The 21,150-nt window shown below is 42.0% G+C and overlaps 1 protein-coding gene across 2 annotated transcripts in view; it reads left to right on the plus strand.

Moving 5' to 3' along the window:
• TXK (TXK tyrosine kinase) overlaps positions 1 to 10,202 on the plus strand; it is a 72,855-nt gene extending 62,653 nt beyond the window's left edge. The window contains exons 13-15 of one of the 2 annotated variants that reach the window (XM_008017464.3): positions 71 to 189; positions 2,098 to 2,255; positions 6,093 to 10,202. In XM_008017464.3, coding sequence (XP_008015655.1) covers positions 71 to 189; positions 2,098 to 2,255; positions 6,093 to 6,161 — 346 coding nt within the window. In that variant the 3' untranslated portion in view covers positions 6,162 to 10,202. Of the gene's footprint in view, positions 1 to 70; positions 190 to 2,097; positions 2,256 to 6,092 lie in introns of those variants that run through there. The other variant, XM_073012421.1, reaches the window with a different exon arrangement.
• Positions 10,203 to 21,150: the final 10,948 nt, after the last annotated feature.

A 21,150-nucleotide genomic window follows, 5' to 3' on the forward strand; every position in this document is an offset into this window, starting at 1 on the left:
CTAAAGGGATTTGAAGTAAATAGAGCTTGGAGGTAATTAACACAATGTGCTTTGAATCTGATAACTGTAGGTATGTTTTGGATGATGAGTATGTCAGTTCTTTTGGAGCCAAGTTCCCAATCAAGTGGTCCCCTCCTGAAGTTTTTCTTTTCAATAAGTACAGCAGTAAATCTGATGTCTGGTCATTTGGTGAGTGCATCTGATATTTGCTAGATCTTGATTTAATAAAATGGGCAATATGTTATTTTTCACTTTGATTTCCTAATTGATGTAGAATTTTTAAAAAAGTCTTCTTGTAATTGTTCTTCCTTCTATGTGTTCTAACCACATCCCGATTGTCTTTGGCAACTAGTGTCACATACCTTCTTACATAAGTCTGACTTTTGGATCTTTTCCTTCCTCCATGGGCACTCACTGTAAAACCATAACAAAGAGTCTACTGATCTAGAAAAAAACTCAGACAAGTTCCACTCTGCAGAGGCTTGACGGAAGAATGATCTTATGACACTGTTGAGTTTAGAGTGTAATTAGTAAACTTCATTGTCTAAACTATGGTTCCGGGTCCTCAGAAGGGTGTCAGTTTTATTGTCTACAATAAGGTTAAAACTAGGCACAGTGGCTCAGGCCTACAATACCAGCACTTTGGGAGGCTGAGGTGGGAGGATTGCTTGAGACCAGGAGTTCAAGACTAGCCTGGGCAACCTAGCAAGACTCTGTCTTTACAAAAAAAAAAAAAAAAAAAAATAGCCAGGTGTGGTGGCATGTACCTGTAGTCCCAGTTCCTTGGGAGGCTGAGGCAAGAGGATTGCTTAAGCCCAGGAGTTTGAGGTTATAGTGAGCCAGGATCGTGTCACTGTACTCCAGCCTGGGTGACAGAGCAAGAACCTGCCTAAAAAATAATTAAAACATAAATTTTAAAAAATACGATAAGGTTAAGCTTGTGTCATTAATCTCATAAGCTTTCCATGGACATATGATAGTCTCAGCAGGTGACATTTGAAGCTCTACTGAAGAGCAGTTAGGTTGTGAGACCACATCTTAGGCACCAATGAAGAGCAATGTAGGAACCTCATCGAAGGTTGCAGAACAGTTAGAACTCCCTGAATTTTACCTACTTGTCTCCCTCACTGAACAGTGAGCTTCTTAGGCACATGGGTTGATCTCAAACTTATAAAATCTCCAGGCCCCGGGAGATGCCTGGCCTCTCATCAATGTCTAGTAAATATTTGTAGAATAAGTGAATAATTAAATGAACTCAAATTGGGAGTTCTTGCAGGAGTTTCACTAACCAATCAATCAATGATTACTGGACCCGGCTAGATACTCTGGGGCTCTGCCCGTCAGTCTAATCTTTCAGCAGAAAGAAGGGGACACATGCCATTTACTGGCTGAAACTCTTCGCTAAGTAGGCAGCAGAGGCTCACGTAATCCTGTCAGTTTCTATGGAATGACAGAAAGGTTCATTGATTTCAGAGTGCAGGGACATGACTGCTACTTAGAAATGAAAATGCTAGTCTGGGCGTGGTGGCTCACGCTTGTAATCCCAGCACTTTGAGAGGCTGAGGTGGTCGGATCACCTGAGGTCAGGAGTTCGAGACTAGCCTGGCTAACATGGTGAAACCCCGCTGCTACTAAAAACACAAAAATAAGCTGGGCATGGTGGTGGGCACCTGTAATCCCAGCTACTCAGGAGGCTGAGGCAGAAGAATTGCTTGAACCTGGGAGATAGAGGTTGCGGTGAGCTGAGATCATGCCACTGCATTCCAGCCTGGGCGACAGAGCAAGACCCTGTCTCAAAAAAAAAAAAAAAAAAAAAAAAAGGAAATGCTACCGGCATTTTCTCCTGATAGAGAAGGCAATCAAAACTCATGGAAAAGGAAAGGCATTGTTTTCACTTAGATTATTTTCAGGTTACAGGTCTCTTTGAAAACTGAGGTACATATGATTTGCTTCCTTGATAGAACCGCTGTTATTCAGGATGATTATAACCCAAAGCCTGGAGCACAAAAATAATGCCTTGTAGTTTGAAATTATTCTTTCAGTTCCCAAGCAGTCATTTCTCTCTAACCCCTTGTTTTCATGCATTTTTGTTTGCAGGAGTTTTAATGTGGGAAGTTTTTACAGAAGGAAAAATGCCTTTTGAAAATAAGTCAAATTTGCAAGTCGTGGAAGCTATTTCTGAAGGCTTCAGGTTATATCGCCCTCACCTAGCACCAATGTCCATATATGAAGTTATGTACAGCTGCTGGCATGAGGTAAGTAAGTATACGTTACTTTCCTACGAAGGTTGGCAGTCCCAGCATCTGAGAGCAGATCTGATTATCACAAACATGATTTCAGAACTCTGTCATGGCAGGAAAAGGCATCTGTGTCTTGGTCATGATCCTGAGAGTCTGAAGTACTATTTCTATCTGAAACTCACTACAAAGTCATGAATCCATTTTGTTTTGAACAATGGCCTTTTATCTGAGGAATTCAGTGCATTTTCTGAGTCTTATCTGTTTGAGATTGGTTCTTGCAGAAACTCTTGGTGTTACTCAAGCCTCAGTGATTAGATGTTTTATTAGCTTTAAGAATTAATGGGCCGGGTGCAGTGGCTCATGCCTGTAATCCCAGCACTTTGGGAGGCCGAAGCAGGTGGATTACCTGAGGTCGGGAGTTTGAGACCAGCCCAGCCAACATGGTAAAACCCCGTCTCTACTAAAAATACAAAAATTAGCCAGGCATGGTGGTGCATGCCTGTAATCCCAGCTACTGGGGATGCTGAAGCAGGAGAAGAATCTTGAACCTGGGAGGCAGAGCTTGCAGTGAGCCGAGATCATGCCACTGCACTCCAGCCTGGGCAACAGAGAGAGACTCTGTCTCAAAAAAAAAAAAAAAAAGAATTAAATGATGGAGGCTGTGTGTGGTGGCTCACGCCTGTAATCCCAGCACTTTGGGAGGCCAAGGTATGCAGATCACTTGAGGTCAGGAGTTTGAGACCAGCCTGGTCAACATGGTGAAACCCTGTCTCTACTAAAAATAAAAACATTAGCCAGGCCTGGTAGTGCACGCCTGTAATTCCAGCTACTTGGGAGGCTGAGATAGGAGAATTGCTTGAATCTGGGAGGCAGAGGCTACAGTGAGCTGAGATTGCACCACTGTACTCCAGCCTGGGCAACAGAACAAGACTCTGTCTCAAAACAAACAAACAAACAAATAAATAAAAGAATAAATGAAAGAATTAATGGTGGAAACTAAGGGTAGAACAAGGTTTGTTAAACTTCCACGTTGAAAAAGAAAGATGGTGTTTCCATTTACTTCACTCAACTTTCCTTTGTCTTGCTTTTCTAACGCTAATAATAATGGGTTTCATCTGTCTTCTGACACTCAGGACTCCTGCTAGAGATTAAACTAGACTGGGAATGGAGGCAGAAAGTGTGTCAGGAACTTCCATTCAGGAAGAAATCTCTCCAGAACTTAGTTTTTCTATTTGTTGAAATGCCAAGCTTAGAAGTAAAGGCAGAGGGGCTTCTGTTCCACCTCTAGACACTCACTCAACACACCCCTGCCCTTCTCAGTGAACTTCCCTGTGATTTTGAGAGCTTTACTCTCTTTCCAGCTGACAGTTTCAGCCTAGAAAATTACAGCTTGATGAGAAGTTTCCTCCTGGCTGAAAAAATAAAGCACTTGATTATCAATTTATAACCACAAACACTAGAATATTGAGTATTTTCAGAGTGATGTGGTTGTTCATATTCCAAGAAGCATTACATTTATAGAAAGCCCCAATGTATGAAAATATTTTACATATATTAACTACTTTACAAGGAATCTTGAAAGACATAGAAAAATGTTCAGTAAGCTATAAAAAAAAAGTTCAGAAAAATGTTCAGTAAGTAGTAACAAACAACTATTTTAGGAGCATCTTTACAATAATAATGTAAGTAGCTCAGAAGTATACATTGTGTATGAAATAATACTCATGTACGTGTGTGTGTAATATAATACTTATTGAGATGTTATATATAAGTGGATCTGAGACAGAGAAGGAGGAAGGGAAGCGATCAGTAGGATGCTGTCAGAAGGACCATGTAAACAACATTAGTCTCAAATTGCAGTCAGAACATTGATTAATACAATGGTGTAGTTATGTTGATTTATTTGTTTGAAAAGGTTGATTTGACCAGGTGTGGTGGCTCACGCCTGTAATCCCAGCACTTTGGGAGGCCGAGGTAAGAAAATCATGAGGTCAGGAGTTCAAGAACAGCCTAGCTAACATGGTGAAACTCCGTCTCTACTAAAAATACAAAAAAATTAGCTGGGCGTGGTGGCAGGCACCTGTAATCCCAGCCACTTGGGAGGCTGGGGCAGGAGAATTGTTTGAACCTGGGAGACGGAGGTTGCAGTGAGCCAAAATCACGCCATTGCACTCCAGCCTGGGAGACAGGGCGAGATTGTCTCAAAAAAAAAAAAAAAAAAAAGAAAAGAAAAGAAAAGAAAAAGTTGATTCATTTTTGAGACAGAGTCTTCCTCTATTGCCCAGACTGGAGTGCAGTGGCATAATTACAGCTCACTGCAGCCTTGACCTCCTGGGCTTAAGCAATCCGCCAGCTCAGCCTCCTGAATAGCTGGGACTACAGTGATGTGCCACTATGACCAGCTAATTTTTAAAAATTTTTTCTAGAGATGGGGTCTCACTTTGTTGCCCCAGCCTCAGGCAGTCCTCCTGCCTTGGCCTCCCAAGGTGCTGGGATTACAGATGTGAGCCACTGTGTCAGGTGCGAAAGTTGATTTTGCCTACAACTTTACCCCATGTGCTTAGGGCATTAGAGTCAAAAGTGATTATGTTATATTTGAGAGACAAATTTCAGGATTCATGCACAGAAGCAGGTTCCTCAGAGGGCTCCACAATTTATTCCCAGAGTCTCAATGAGGACCCTCACTTGCACTTGTGCTGTCTTCTACTCTGTTTATTTTATTGAGACTCTCTGTTTATAAGCCATGAAGAGGGCTATCTTTCCACTGACCCTGCTGTTGGTGACACCTGTGAGAATGTGGCTACTATGAGTAGCTCTGTTTCCCACAGTTTTCAAAGATGCTGACAGTGCCATCTCTTCTTCCTCATGGACTCAGAGCCAAACCACACCCTTAAATGAAGTAGGAAAAAATGCTCCAATCCTTGGCTCCATGACCAGGGATATGGAGTCACTGATGGTGAATATCTTCCTTTAGAGTTGCTGACTCTTGAAAACTGTGCAAAGATCACAGGCTTTTAAAACTTTTTAAAATGTAAGAATATTCAGCAATCATTTTGCTATAAGTGAGAGGAACTTCCACACTCTTATTTTTCTGTTGACTGCGACTGAAAGCACAGCCTATACCCCAGGATCTTCAAAGTCCCTCATGAAAACATGCCTTTTGCTTTCTGACTGAAATCCTCCTTTCTATAATGGCTCAGGTGTCATAGATACCCTGAACTGAGCTTGGGAGCCTGGTACTCTAGATGCCCCTTCTGCCAGCCCTTTCTTGACCTCACACATGTCAAGTCATCCAAATATGTCTCTAGGGTGGTAGTGTCCTAGAGTACTTTCTGAGATGCTGAAAACGTTCTGTATCTGTGCTGCCCAATATAGCAGCCACTTCTGGCTACTGGGTACTTGAAAAGTGGCCAGCATGACGGAATAACTGAATTTAAACATTTATATCATCTTAAGGAATTTAAATTTAAATAGCCACATGTGGCCAGTGTTTGCAGGTCTAGCTATTTTATTTTTGCAGCATTCTCTAACATTTTCATACTCACGCCTCGCTCAACTGCCAATCATGCTGTGGTATGTCGGTGAAGATGCCTTTCTCTTCCTCTTTGTGGAGAGCCAGCCTAGATTCAGGTCTCTGCCAGCAAGTTCCAGAGCTGATCTCTGAGTGATCCTTAGCCCATTTATGCCACAGGTGGCAATTTTTTGAATTTTTGCATGAGTGAAAAATCAGACCTTGGCGATGACCTCGAGCAGTGGGATATAAATAACTCCCACATGCTTAGCGTTCCAAAAATGAAACACTTGGCATAAGTGGGTTAAGCTAAGCTAACCACCCCCACTTCCCTTTTCCAGAAACCCAAAGGCCGCCCTACGTTTGCAGAGCTGCTGCGGGCTCTCACAGAGATTGCGGAAACCTGGTAACCCGAAACAGAATGCCACTCAAAGAGTCATCTTGCAAAACTGTCACCTATTGTGAACATCTGCACCATATGGGGTCACTTACGGTGAATATCTTTCTTCATGGTTGCTGACTCTTGTAAACAGTGCGAAGATCACAGTTTTTAAAACTTTTAAAAATTTAAGAGTATGCAGACAATCATTTTGCTATGTGTGAGAGGGACTTGCACACTCTTATTTTTCTGTAAAATATTTCACATCCCGAATGTGAAGAAGTGAAAAAGGCTTCTCAGCAGTCTTCATAGTGCTGCTCTTCATGATCATAGCCCCAGGAACCCTTGAGGTTACATGAAAACCTGACCCTTCACAAGGCTGAAAGTGTTTCCTTCTTGAAGAGGAGTGACATTCATCACTTCGGTGATCCATGCATAGAAGATGAAAATGAATTCTGCCAATTCATGGGATAAAAGGGCCTCCCTTGAATAATCTCATGTTTTTGGGCTGTGTAGATCTTTATAGTAAATGCACCTTCATAAACCGCATGAATGTTAGTGTTCTGGAAATGTCTTTTTTAATATGATCTTCCTATGTTATTTAACAAATTGTTTTTCCACATATCTGATTATATCGAAAGCAGTTTTTTTGCATTTGAGTTTTAAACACTGTTATAAGATGTAACCAAAGCTCACCTTTGAACAGATCCTGGTGACATCCTATTTCCAGGAAAATCCAGAACCTGATTTTAGTTCTGTGATTTTACACTTTTTACATGTGAGATTAGACAGTTTCAGAGGCCTTATTTTGTCATAGTAAGTGTCTCCTGTAATTTTCAGGAAGATGACTTGTTCTTTCTAGAAGAGGAGACAAAAGTAAGATAGCCAAATGGGACATCAAGCTCCATTGTTTCGGAAATTCAGGATTTTGAATTCAAGATGAAACAACCAGCAATCACAGTTAAATCTTAACTTTGCCTGCACTCTTTGTAGGAATGATCAGAAATTTATCTTTATCATTCTGAGTGCTTCAGGAGTACAATAGGAAGAAAGATACTGGAGAACGCACAAGTGTAATTACCATGAAGTCTAACAACAGGAGCCCATTATTTGTGTACTTTCCCGCCCTGTATCATGGTTCTCTGGGAACAAGCTTTATTATTCTCATTAGTGTTTAAATTGTTGATTGTCAGTAGTTGTGACTTTTAAATTATATTTCCCCACTCAAAGAATGGTATCTTTATATATCAGTGACACTCAATAAATGTGTATTATTTCTAATGAGAATCAGGTACAAGAAAATACTTGATAGTTCAAGTGGTGGTCTCAGAAATGTTTTGGCTGAATGTGGTGGCTCATGCTTATAATCCCAGCACCTTGGGAAACTGAGGTGGGAAAATAGCTTGAGTCCAGTTTGAGACCAGCCTGGGCAACAAAGTGAGATCCCGTCTCTACCAAACAAAACAAAACAAAACAAAAACTAGGTGTAGTGATGTAGTCCCAGCTACTTGAGAGGCTGAGACAGAAGCCCAGGAGGTCCAGGGTGCAGTGAGCCATGATTGTACCAGTGCACTCCAGCCTGGGTGATAGACCGAGACCCTGTCTCAAAAACAGAAACAAGTTTGTATGAGATGCTAGTCTGTTTCTGAGACTATCACACCCTCTTTCCTATGACTCCTGTTATGGTGAGGAGAGACAGAAGAAGGCTCCTATTACTGAGATCTCAATTCACATAGTATGTGAATTTATATAAGATAGTCTAGCTCCAGAAGACATGAGACTATGAAACAGCAAAAGTGGACGGAAGGGAGGTTAATGTTATGACATAGGAAATAATGTAGCATCAATATATGGATGCAGTAAGTTGCCCTTTCCATGTTTTACTCAGCTTGGAAGTGCCAATTTCTCTCAAAAAGAAAGAAAGAAAGAAAAAACTTAGCAAAGCCAAACTCTGAAAAGCCAGGACTGAGTTTGGAGCATCTGCCATCACTATAGATGTACCAGGTACAGAGCAAAGAGTGACACCCAGAAGTAAATCATTCTAAGAGGGCAACAACTATGACAGCGCCTGGCACTTCTAAGAGGGTGCAGCACTTCTAAGGTACTAGGCAAGCTCTATTCCTTTTGTTTTAACACCTCAGGAAAATTTGAGATACTAAATTAGGAACAAGATTAACTGGGGGGATGTCTTAGGTAACTAAGAGTCCAGATAATGTGTGAATTTTGAATGTGCATGAAAAAAAATTTACCATTCTTTGTTTAACTAAACAAAAAAGTTTCTTTAAGAGGTTGTCAGCCAGGCACAATGGCTCACGCCTGTAATTCAGCACTTTGGGAGGCCAACGCAGGTGGCTCATCTGAGGTCAGGAGTTAGAGATCAGCCTGGCCAACATGGTGAAACCCTGTCTCTACTAAAAATACGAAAAGTTAGCCAGGCTTGGTGGTGTGTGCCTGTAATCCCAGCTACTCGGGAGGCTGAGGCAGAATTGCTTGAACCCAGGAGGTGGAGGTTGCAGTGAGCGGAGACTGTGCTACTGCCCTCTATCCTGGGCGACAGAGTGAGACTCTGTCAAAAAAAAAAAAAAGAAAGAAAGAAAGAAAGAAAAGATACAACTTCTCCTGGAAGGGAACTATGTTTTGCAACCAATCTTAATATTAGTTACTAATATGAGGATTCTCTGGGTCATTTGACGTGAAGATAGTGCAATATTTAAACAGCTCTGCATAATAATTGAATAGGAGGTTTAGGGGTTGATTGTAGAGTCCTAAAAAGGAGAATATAGGAGGTCAACAGACAGAGAGGAGGCTCAGAAAAATGGAATTAATTTGGAGGCCAAGAAGAATATACAATCAGTGAAAATAACCTTTTGGCAAGAATAGATAAAGGTATTTAGTAAACTTTTCATTGAAGTACAACACATGGTACCACCATGGTATTGGTAACATGGTTGAACTGGCAAGCAAACTGATGAGATCCAACAGCATTTAGCCTGGCACTAAATTTGCTTAACTTTGTAGTAGGATACAGGACAGGAAATTAAGCATGCATGATGCCTGGCTCCCTCCTCACCTGCCTAAAGAGCGTGCATGATTGCTGGGGATGAGGTTGTGGTATGTGGGGTTCACCTTGATGCAAAGAAACTTCTACTTGAGTTTCCCGCCAGTCATATAGGCCTACGGTTCACAGGTCTCCCAGCCCCATGTACTGTCCCATAGATTGTAGGTTTCACAGTGCACAAAGTGGATTTCTGTCTCTGGTACCCAACATTCCAAATTTATCTTAATTTGGGTCATTTACAAGAAACTTGTGCTGGGAGAAGACAAACCTACAATTTCCCAGGCAGGCTTAGTTCTGGGAGAAAAATGGTACAGACCCACTATTAACTCTTTGCTCACACATACATAAAGAAAAGTACACAAATCGTGAGTATATTCATATTGGCAAAGTGAATACATCTCTGTAATCAGGCTCAGATCAAGAAATGATACATTCTGGCCAGGTGTGGTGGCTCACACCTGTAATCCCAGCACTTTGGCAGGCCAAGGTGGGCGGATTACTTGAGGCCAGGAGTTCGAGACCAGCGTGGCCAATATGGTGAAAACCCCACCTCTACTAAACACACATACACACCCACAAATTAGCCAGGTGCAGTGGTACATGTGTGTAATCCCAGCTACTTGGGAGGCTGAGGCGCACAAGCAAGAATCGCTTGAGCCTGGAGGGCAGAGGTTGCAGTGAGCCAAGATGGTGCCACTGTACTCCAGCTTGGGCAACAGAGTGAAACTCTGTCAAAAAAAAAAAAAAAAGAAAAAAGAAAAAAGAAAAGAAAGAAAACATTCTAGAATTTCGGAAGCCATTCTGTTTCCCTATTTGTCACTAACCCAAGAGTAATTAATAGCCTGAGTTCCAGCACCTTGGATTTGTATGGGCTATTTTCAAACGTTCTATAAATGGAATTTTATGGTATGTACTCTCTTGTACCTAGCTTCTTGCACTCAATAATATGTTTGTTTCATCCATCTTTGTTGTATGTAGTTGTACTTCATTTATTCTCATTTTTGCATTGTCTTGAATTGTACAATTATTTTACATATTTATCTATTCTAATTTCAATGAATATTTGAGTTATTTCCAATTTTTAACTTTTTTTTAAAATTATACATTAAGTTCAATAAACATACATATGCATGTATCTTTATAGTAAAATAATTTATAATCCTTTGGGTATATACCCAGTAATGGTATCTCTGGGTTAAATGGTATTTCTGATTCTAGATCTTTGAGGAATTGCCACACTGTCTTCCACAATGGTTGAACTAATTTACACTCCCACAACTGTGTAAAAGAGTTTCTATTTCTCCACATCCTTTCCAGCATCTGTTGTTTCCCTTGTAAGTTGTATTCCTAGGTATTTTGTTCTCTTCGTAGTAATTGTGAATGGGAGTTCACTCATGATTTGACTCTCTATTATTGGTGTGTAGGAATGCTTGTGATTTTTCCACGTTGATTTTGTATTTTGAGACTTTGCTAAAGTTGCTTATCAGCTTAAGGAGTTTTTGGGCTGGGATGATGGGGTTTTCTAAATATACAATCATGTCATCTGCAAACAGAGATAATTTGACTTCCTCTCTTCCTATTCGAATACCTTTATTTCTTTCTCAGTTTCCCTTGGCTAGGAAAAGGGATTCCCTTCCCCCCTTGCGCTTCCCAGGTGAGACAATGACTCGCCCTGCTTCAGCTCTCGCTGGTCAGGCTGCACCGGATGACCAGCACCAATTGTCCGGCACTCCCCAGTGAGATGAATCTGGTACCTCAGTTGAAAATGCAGAAATCACCTGTCTTCTGTGTCACTCACGCTGGGAGCTGGAGGTTGGAGCTGTTCCTATTCGGCCATCTTGGGCATGCCCTCTCTTTCTCTTTCCTGATTGCCCTGGCCAGAACTTCCAATACTGTATTGAATAGGAGTGGTGAGAGAGGGCATCCTTGTCTTGTGCTGGTTTTCAAAGGGAATGCTTCCAGCTTTTACCCATTCAGTTATACTGGCTGTAGGTTTGTCATAAATAGCTCTTAATATTTTGAGATATGTTCCATCAATACCTAGTTTATTGAGTGTTTTTATCATGAAGGGGTGTTGAATTTTATTGAAGGCCTTTTCTGCATCTATTGAGATAATCATGTGGTTTTCATCATTGGTTCTGTTTATATGATGGATTAAGTTTATTGGTTTGTGTGTGTTAAACCAGTCTTGCATCCCAGGGATGAAGCCGACTTTGTCATGGTGGATAAGCTTTATAATGCGCTGCTGGATTCAGTTTGCCAGTATTTTTTGAGGATTTCCGCATGGATGTTCATCAGGCATATTGGTCTGAAATTTTCTTTTTTTGTTGTGTCTCTGCCAGGTTTTGGTATCAGGATGATGCTGGCCTCATAAAATGAGTTAGTGGGGAGTCCCTCTTTTTTTATTTTTTGGAATGGTTTTGGAAGGAATGGTACCAGCTCCTCTTTGTACCTGTGGTAGAATTCGGCTGTGAATCTGTCTGGTCCTGGGCTTTTTCTTTTTGGATGGTAGGCTATTACTGCCTCAATTTCAGAACTTGTTATTGGTCTATTCAGGGATTCAACTTCTTCCTGGTTTAGTCTTGGGAGCGTGTATGTGTCCAGAAATTTATCCATTTCTTCTAGATTTTTTAGTTTATTTGCGTAGAGGTGTTTATAGTATTTATTCTCTGATGGTAGTTTGTATTTCTGTGGGATTAGTGGTGATATCCGCCTTATCATTTTTTATTGTGTCTGTTTGATTCTTCTCTCTTTTCTTCTTTAGTAGTGGTCCATCTATTTTGTTAATCTTTTCAAAAAACCAGCTCCTGGATTCATTGATTTTTTGAAGGGTTTTTTGTGTCTCTATCTCCTTCAGTTCTGCTCTGATCTTAGTTATTTCTTGTTTTCTGCTATCTTTTGAATTTGTTTGCTGTTGCTTCTCTAGTTTTTTAAATTATGATGTTAGGGTGTCAATTTTAGAACTTTCCCACTTTCTCCTGTGGGCATTTAGTTGTATAAATTTCCCTCTAAACACTGCTTTAGCTGTGTCCTGGAGATTCTGGTACATTGTGTCTTTCTTCTCATTGGTTTCAAAGGACTTATTTATTTCTGCCTTAATTTTGCTGTTTACCCAGTAGTCTTTCAGGAGCAGGTTGTTCAGTTTCCATGTAGTTGTCTGGTTTTGAGTGAGGTTCTTAATCCTGAGTTATAATTTGGTTGCACTGTGATCTGAGAGATAGTTTGTTGTGATTTCTGTTCTTTTGCATTTGCTGAGGAGTGTTTTACTTCCAATTATGTAGTGAATTTTGGAATAGGTGTGATGTGGTGCTGAGAAGAATGTGTACTCTGTTGATTTGGGGTGGAGAGTTCTGTAGATGTCTATTAGGTTCACTTGGTCCAGAGCTGAGTTCAAGTCCTGGATATCCTTGTTAATTTTCTGTCTCATTGATATGTCTAATATTGGCAGTGGGGTGTTAAATTTTCCTACTATTACTGTGTGGGAGTCTAGGTCTCTTTGTAGGTCTCTAAGAACTTGCTTTATGAATCTGGGTGCTCCTGTATTGGGTGCATATATATTTAGGATAGTTAGCTCTTCTTATTGCATTGATCCCTTTACCATTATGTAATGCCCTTCTTTGTCTTTTTTGATCTTTGTTGGTTTAAAGTCTGTTTTTTCAGAGACTAGGATTGCAACTCCTGCTTTTTTTGCTTTCCGTTTGCCTGGTAAATCTTCCTCCATCCCTTTATTTTGAGCCTATGTGTGTCTTTGCACATGAGGTGCGTCTCCTGAATACAGCACACCATGAGTCTTGACTCTTTATCCAGTTTGCCACTCTGTGCCTTTTAGTTGTGGCATTTAGCTTGTTTACATTTAAGGTTAATATTGCTTTGTGTGAATTTGATCCTGTCATGATGCTAGCTAGTTGTTTTGCCCATTAGTTGATGCAGTTTCTTCATAGTGCCCTGTGAGTTCTATTGTTTTTTCCCTTTCAGGATGAGCTGCCCCTAGTCCTCTGCTTCTGTCGGGCATAGAGATCCCCCTCACAGAAGTCCTCCCTGCTGATTATGGGCTCAGTCCCCAGGGCCTAGCCACTGCTCTCTAGAAAACCATATCCCTTAGTGCTCAGCCTCTCACACATTCTGGGACGACTTTGCCATTCTCAGTGCTGTAGAGCTTGGGCCTTGACCCTTAAAACAAAATTATTTTGACATTTGTTAAAATGATATGGGAGACTTTATTTGAGAATATTTCAAATAGTAGAGACACACTGAACTCAGCTCTGACTATAGCAAAGACAGCTGGGGTCAGTAGGGGATTTTTGCTAAACTGGCTTAACAAGATTCTAACTAAAGGCAGATCAAGGACAAAGATATTAAGATATCAAGGATGAGGAATTTGATCAGATATCAAGGGTTGGGGACTTCTGGCTCAACTGAGTTAGCAGGATTCTTGCTAAAGCCAGGCCAAGGATGGACCTAAGATAAGGCCTAGATAAGAAGAGGGCTTGTAGAAACGTTAACTAAAATTTGGTCAAGAAGGGAATCTCTTACCACCCCTTATATTAACTGCCAGTCTCAGGAAAGCCAGCCTCTCACCTCCAGATCAGCACATTTCTGTTTCATCTTTAAGCACCACCCTCAACCCACTCTGGATGTCACAAAATGATATCCAGATTGTCTTCACTGGATCTAAGTCTGAAACACTATTTTCATTCTGGGAAACTTAGGTGTTGTAAGAAGCACAAACCTTGTGAATCACAATCCTGCCCTTTTCTCCTGGGATGAGAGTGGGGAAGGAGATGCTTTATTACTTCTTCCAAACTTTCAAAACCAAACAAAATGTCTTTTTATCAGTGAGTTGCTTTTCTCTTAAAAACATATGCAGTTCCTTTACCCACATTGTACTTGTGCTCTTTCTTGTGTCTTCCCTGAATTGTGTTACCATGGGAACATCTTCTAGACACGAGCAGCACTGAGGGTGCAAGTAGGAGCAACATGCTTTTCAGGCTTCCAAAGGACAAGGTGTGTGGCTTGTGCAAGGGGCAGTTTCTCAACTCTCTTTGGAGAATCTTCTTCGTTCAGACTCTAGTTTCTCCAGATCCAAGGGTTCTTGGACCTCAGCACAGTTCACATTTTGGGCTGGATAATTCTTTGTTGTGGGAGGATGTGCTGTGTATTGGAGGATATTTAGCAGCATGTTTTGCCTTTACCCACTAGATGCCAATACCCTTCCCCCAGGAGAAACAACCAAAAATGTCCCTAGAACGTTGCCAAATGTCTCCTGGGGGGTGAGAACCACTGATTTCATTACCAAAGGATCTTGACCTGGGTTTAAGGAGGTTCATGGACTTGGATAGAGAAAAACTACATCTTTATTTTTATCAATCTCTAAGCTTTAGCATTTCTAAATGTGAATTCACATTTAGAATTATGGGATAAAACAAAACTCCAGTACTTTCTATATGAAGTTTCTGGGACTTTGTCAAAATATGAAAAACTATTATTTTCATATCATGTGGGAGTTGTTTCAACTTTCTCAATTTACATTCATCACTACTTCAAAGTTGTGATAGTTTTTAGAACTGTCACTAGATCTTGTCATTTAACACATAAAAAGACATATTATGAAAGCACACATTTGTTTTATAAATATTTTGATAACTTCATGTCAATATAATTGATTTCCTTTTTAGTTCTATGTACTTCTATTTTATGTGTTTAAAAACATTATTCCAGTTAGGCATAGTGGTACACGTCTGTAGTCCCAGCTATTCAGGAGGCTGAGATAGGAGGATCACTTAAGCCCAGGAGGTCACGGCTGCAGTGAACTGTTTGTGCCATAGCACTCAGCTGGGGCAACAGAGCAAGAACCTGTCTCAAAAAAAGGAAAGAAAAAACACAAAAATTATTCCAAGAAGGAGTATGAAGGCTTCTCCAGACTTCTAAAGAGATCTGTAGCATAAAAAATGTTCAAAACCCTTCTGTATCCAATACGATTTCTGAATCTGGAGGGAGGTATGCTGGGCCACACACAACTAATCAGCCACTTACTATTGACTACAAAGCAGGCCCATGAAGATTTAATTTTGGCCAGTCCTGCAAGCTGTTTCCCTGATGTGCGTATCCAGTGAAGCGTTTTTCACCCCAGATATTGTTGTGTCTGGTCCTTGGTTCTGGTTTGCATGTCCTCTTTTCTCCTGGCCTTGAACCCTCTATGGTGGGATCCAAGATATGATGAGTGAAGAGCCTCATCTGCCCCCATGTTTGGCAGCAGAGAGAGAGAAGCTGGCTCCAACCACCCCCTCCAATTGGCCTTGGGTTCATCTTCAGATGAGCACTTGAGACTCTCTTTTCCTCTGGAGCCACACCCAGCTAGTTGAAGGGAGACAAATTGGGTGAATCATAACTCTCTGGAGGCGGGGTGGCTCCATGCCACTTTCAAAACAAAATCCAATTTGAGCTGGCATGTTTGGTTGTTACCACCAGGCAGGGTGTGCTACTGGAATCTAGTGAGTAGAGACCAGTGATGTTGCTAAACATCCTACAAAGACCACACCCCCCCACAACAAATAATTATCCAGCTCAAAATGTTAACAGTGCTAAGGTTAAAAGGGGTATCATTAGACCCTGTGACTGTGAAGTCCAGGGGTGCAGACACTCACCCTGTTATCATCCTTCCAGCTCCATTTCTCATGTCTCAGGCTGCCTCCCCTTCCACCCCTCCCAGATCAAAAGTGGATGTTGTGGTCACATACCTTACCTTGACATACTATACCATCCAGAGGGAGAGAACATCTCTGTCCCAGCATTTCCACTAGAGTCCTGAGGTTCTCTCTGACTGGATCAGATCCACACGCCCTCCAGGAACAAATCTCTGTAGCTAGGGACATGGAATGCTTTGACTGGTTTGGACTTGGGCACATGTTTCCGCAACAGCCAGGGCTGAAATCCATTTACCTTGAAAATAGAAAATGAGAGCCATTCAGAGGGTCTGGAAAGGGGAATGATAAATGCTGGAATGATAATCAACAAATACCAAATGCTCGTCTTTTCCCAATTCCCCTCTTGCTTTCTGGCCATTTTGCATGTAGTCCAGCATCTTTTCTTTTTTCTTTTCTTTTCTTTTTTCCCTTTCTTTTCTTTTTTCCTTTCTTTTCTTTTCTTCCTTCTTTCTTTTCTCCTTCCTTCCTTCCTTCCTTCCTTCCTTCCTTCCTTCCTTCCTTCCTTCCTTCCTCTTTCTTTCTTCCTTTCTTCCTTTCTTTCCTTTCTTTCCTTTCTTTCCTTCCTTTCCTTTCCTTTCCTTCCTTTCCTTTCCTTTCTTTCCTTCCTTTCCTTCTTTTCCTTCCTTTCTTTCCTTCCTTCCTTTCTTTCTTTCTTTCTTTCTTTCTTTCTTTCTTTCTTTCTTTCTTTCTTTCTTTCTTTCTTTCTTTCTTTCTTTCTTTCTTTCTCTCTCTCTCTCTCTCTCTCTCTCTCTCTTTCTTTCTTTCTTTCTTTCTTTCTTTCTTTCTTTCTTTCTTTCTCTCTCTCTCCCTCCCTCCCTCCCTCCCCCCCCCCCTCTCTCTCCCTTCCTTCCTTCCTTCCTTCCTTCCTTCCTTCCTTCCTTCCTTCCTTTCTCTTTCTTTCTTTCTTTCTTTCTTTCTTTCTTTCTTTCTTTCTTTCTTTCTCTCTCTCTTTCTTTCTTGACAAGGTCTCACTCTGTTGCCCAGGCTACAGTGCAGTGGTGTGATCTTCGCAACCTCTGCCTCCTGGGTTCAAGTGATTCTCCTGCCTCAGCCTCCAGAGTAGCTGGGATTACAGGCGTGCACCAGCACATCCAGCTAACTTTTGTGTTTTTTGGTAGAGATGGGGGTTTCACTGTGTTGGCCAGGCTGGTCTCAAACTCCTGGCCTCAAGTGATCTGCCTGCTTTGGCCTCCCAATGTGTGGGAATTGCAGGTGTGAGCCACTGCAACCTGCCCCCACCATCTTCTCTAGTAACAAATTGGAAGGCTTCAGTTATGACCTTTGTTTTTCAAATGGAAATTAGCTCAAACATGATGAGTAAGTTGGGAGAATGTTGTCAATATTTAGTGCCGGTTGGCCAGGTTCAGTTTTCTCTAGTACTTTCACATTTTGAAGTGATCTGGGGGCAAATTTTCTCACAATTAGACAGCCTTAACAATATAAGAAGATCTTAAGAAAAAACTGACAATCCTGTGCAGGTACCTTCCTTGAGTGCAAGTAGTGGTGGATTTGGTGGCTTCCACTGCATGGAGCTGTCTGGGAAAGCTGAAGATGCAGTTGAAGAATCTGCTTGGATTGGAGCAATGTGCTCGGCTTCCTTTCTGTACCTGGACCTACAACCTCACTGAGCTCACCTCCTGCTACTCTCCCATTCACCCGTGTGGCCCCTGGCCTCCTTGCTGCCTGCTGCCCATGCCAGGCCCTTCTCATCTCAGGGCCTTTGCACCTGCTACTGTTCCCTGTGCTGGCAATGTTTCTGGATCTCTACATGGCTCGCTTCCCCATCTCCTCCAGGTCGTTGCTCAACTGTCGTCCTCTCCTTGAAGCTTTCTTTGACCACCTCTGATTAAAATTGCAACCCCACCTGGACATTCCCTGTCTCCCTTCTCTATATCATTTTTCTCTATAGCTCTTAACATTATATCACAAATCATATACATTTTTAAAACCTATTTCTTTGATCTACTGTCTATCTTTTATCCCCACCCTCTTTCAACTGTAACATTTGTGAGGGCAGGTATTTTTGTCTGTTGCATTCACTGTGGCATCTCTAGGTCCTAGAACAGGGCCTGGCATAGAGCTGAGCTAAGTGAGTATTCACGGCATGACCCAGTGAAATAAAAGTAGCGGGATCACCCAGAAGCTTCATTTCCCAGAGATGTGAGATCCAATCTGGTTGGTAGCCTCCTTTCAGGATTCTGGGCCAATCCATTGCATTTCTATAGAGCAATGGGCTGTTTTTTTTTCATCTGGTTCCACGTGACAACCTCAGGTGATCATTGGCCCTTCTTTTTGGTATAGATCTTACTTTTTCCAGAACAATTTGGGTTTACACACAACTTTCTGTATCTCCCTTTCTCTGTTTAAATAGACAAAGAAAAATACACTATGTTAGGGACTAACATCAGATTAATAGAAAAAAAAGACACCTGAATACATCTATGGAGAAATACAAATCCATATTTTATAAACAGATAAATACTTTGGGCCGGGCACAGTGGCTCACACCTGTAATCCTAGCACTTTGGGAGGCCAAGGCGGGTGGATCACCTGAGGTTAGGAGTTTGAGACCAGCCTGGTCAACATGGTAAAATGCCATCTCTACTAAAAATACAAAAATTAGTTGGGCGTGGTGGCAGGCACCTGTATTCCCAGCTACTTGAGAGGCTGAGGCAGAAGAATTGCTTGAACCTGGGGGCAGGGGCTGCAGTGAACTGAGATCGTGCCACTTCACTCCAGCCTGGGCAAAAAAGCGAAACTCCATCGCTAATAATAATAATAATAATAATAATAATACTTCATAGAAGAAGCTGATTATTCTTATGTCTACAGCAGGAATGGAAATTTCCTCACACTACTGTTAGATAGAGCTGTAGCTCTTTTATTTTGCCTGTAACTTCTATAGATTTCCTCATGTGTCCCTACTGGCTGGGTAGGGCTGGGGAAACTTGATTGAGCTTAACCCTACAACTTTAGCTCAGTGCAATAATGAAAATATTCTCATTCAGTAAAATGGGTAGGCTCTCAGGTCTTGCTTTTCCTTTTCTGTTTCTGCCCAACATAGCATCTGGGTGGGGTAGGGAAAGGGGTAGCTTTATCTAGGAGTGACATTCAACATATTAACTGATTTGACACAGACACAGACCCATTGGAGTGGATTCTAACAGCTAGCAATTAGCAGCCCTTCCAATGCAGACTGTGACTCTGAGCCCTGGCAAGGTGACCTCAGAGTGGTGAAGTGAAGAGGAAGGGCTGTTTGTGTTGGAGCTGTGTCCCTTGGCACCACTGGTCTCCTCAAAGTTTCTTATCATCCTAGTTGCTGCTTACCCTGCTTGCCTTCGTAGGTGGAGTTGGTGACTGGTGTGGACTGGTCTTTCCTGACTTGGCCAGAGCACAGAAGTTCTCCCTGGCTGACTTAACCTCACCCCAGCTCTTGCGGGCCTGGCAGGCTTATGGTGTAAGTTTAGTCTCTGCCACAGCCTTCATTGGCCCCTCAGCCTGGGCTGCAGGTCACCTTGCTCTTGAAGGGTGAGTGCCATGTCATTTCTCTGGGAAATGACTCAACTCAGCTGCTTCCAGAGGCCCATCTTGAGCACATGTGGGAACTTCTGGGTCCTGTCCATACCACACAGGGACTGAGAATAGCTCAAAAAGCTAAAACTTGACAATTTTGCACTCCTGTCTGTACCCTCACTCCCCTGCTGAATCAGGCTGTGCTGCAGAGTTTATCCATGGCTGCTTTCCAGACAGTTTGTGGGGCAATTCCCTCCAGGAATCCGAATATGAGGCAGAATGCAAGCCTCCCTGCCCTTGCCAGTACCCTCTACCTGGCCCTCCTGCCCCTGTGGTATCTTTAATCCCTCTAATACCACTCTCCCTGTTCTGCCCGCAAACCACTGGGCTGGAGAATGTGGGTGTTTCACTTCCTCTTCCTGGTGCGGTTTTCACACACTAGAATGATCTGAGAGCTTTTCAAAAACACCATTGCCCATGTCTCACCTTCTCAACCCCCTCCATCCCCCCAATTCTGATTTAAATGCTCTTAGGGGGACCCAGGCATTGGTAGTTTTAAAACCAAGCACCCTAAGTGATTCCAATGGGCAGCCAGGGTTGAGCGTCGCTGTTCTGGGGCAGTTGTTCTTAAACATCCCTGCTTATTAAAATCTTCTGGGAGCTTTAAAAAATCCTGATGCCCAGGCTGCACCCCAGGCCAATTAAATCAAAATATCTAGGGAAGTCATTGGTATTTTTAAAGACTCCCTGGGCTATTCCAATGGCAAATGTGAAAACTAGGGTTCTTCTAAGCCAGTTCTTCTCAAACTTTAATGCATTAATACATGCAGTCACCTGGGGACCTGGTTAAAACATAGATTCTGATTCAGGAGATCTGGGTGGAGTTTCAGATTTTGAATTTCTAACAAGCTTTCAGGTAATGACACAGGTGCTGGTCCTTGGACCATATAATTCCTCCCAGGGCAGCATTTGTCCCCAACTCCCTTAACTGACAGGATTTCAGGAAGAGGAAAACTAGCTTGTGGGTAAATAGAAGCCTTCTAAAAGGATTATACTCATAATATATGGCAACAGACAGCTTCCCAGTGGACGCTGGGTTTATATTCCAAAAGTCACCCACAACTCTTTATTCTTCATGTTTTGGAAGGCTAAAATACTCAATTTTTTGGACCCTTTCATAGCAAGCATACCACATGAGAAAGTTCTGTGTAGTGAGATATAGCCAGAAGTGCCTGGGTAGGGCTTCCTTTCCCAAATACAAAGCCCATATCTTAATAGAAGGAAAACAATGTTTGTGTCTTCCTGCTTGGAATATGGCTTTGGGACCTGGAAGTAGAGCACCCATATGTGACTCTGAGGAAACAGGCATGAAGATGAAGCCCTGGAGACAGGATTGCCAAATAAAATATAAGACAACTGGTAAATACGAATTTCAGATAAAACATGAATCATTTTTTAGTGTAAGTGTTGTGGTCACCCTCCATATTGTCGTCAACCCCAGAAATGGATGAAACCCTTACCCCAAATTTGGTTCAAAGATTGGGATTATTGATGCCATACCCCAAGAGGATATGAAAAGGTTTATGACTCAAATAATGAGGCTTTCTGAGGAGCACAGGGCAGGCTCCAAAGCAGGTCTGAAAATAGGTTGAGTGAGTGGGGAGGGCAGGCTGCCTTGCGGTTTTATGACAGGGCTGAGGCCAGTGTGGTTTGAACTTCCAGTTGTCACGGAAGAAGGGAATACT

Source organism: Chlorocebus sabaeus, chromosome 27, assembly GCF_047675955.1.
Source record: "Chlorocebus sabaeus isolate Y175 chromosome 27, mChlSab1.0.hap1, whole genome shotgun sequence".
NCBI classification, from domain to species: domain Eukaryota; kingdom Metazoa; phylum Chordata; class Mammalia; order Primates; family Cercopithecidae; genus Chlorocebus; species Chlorocebus sabaeus.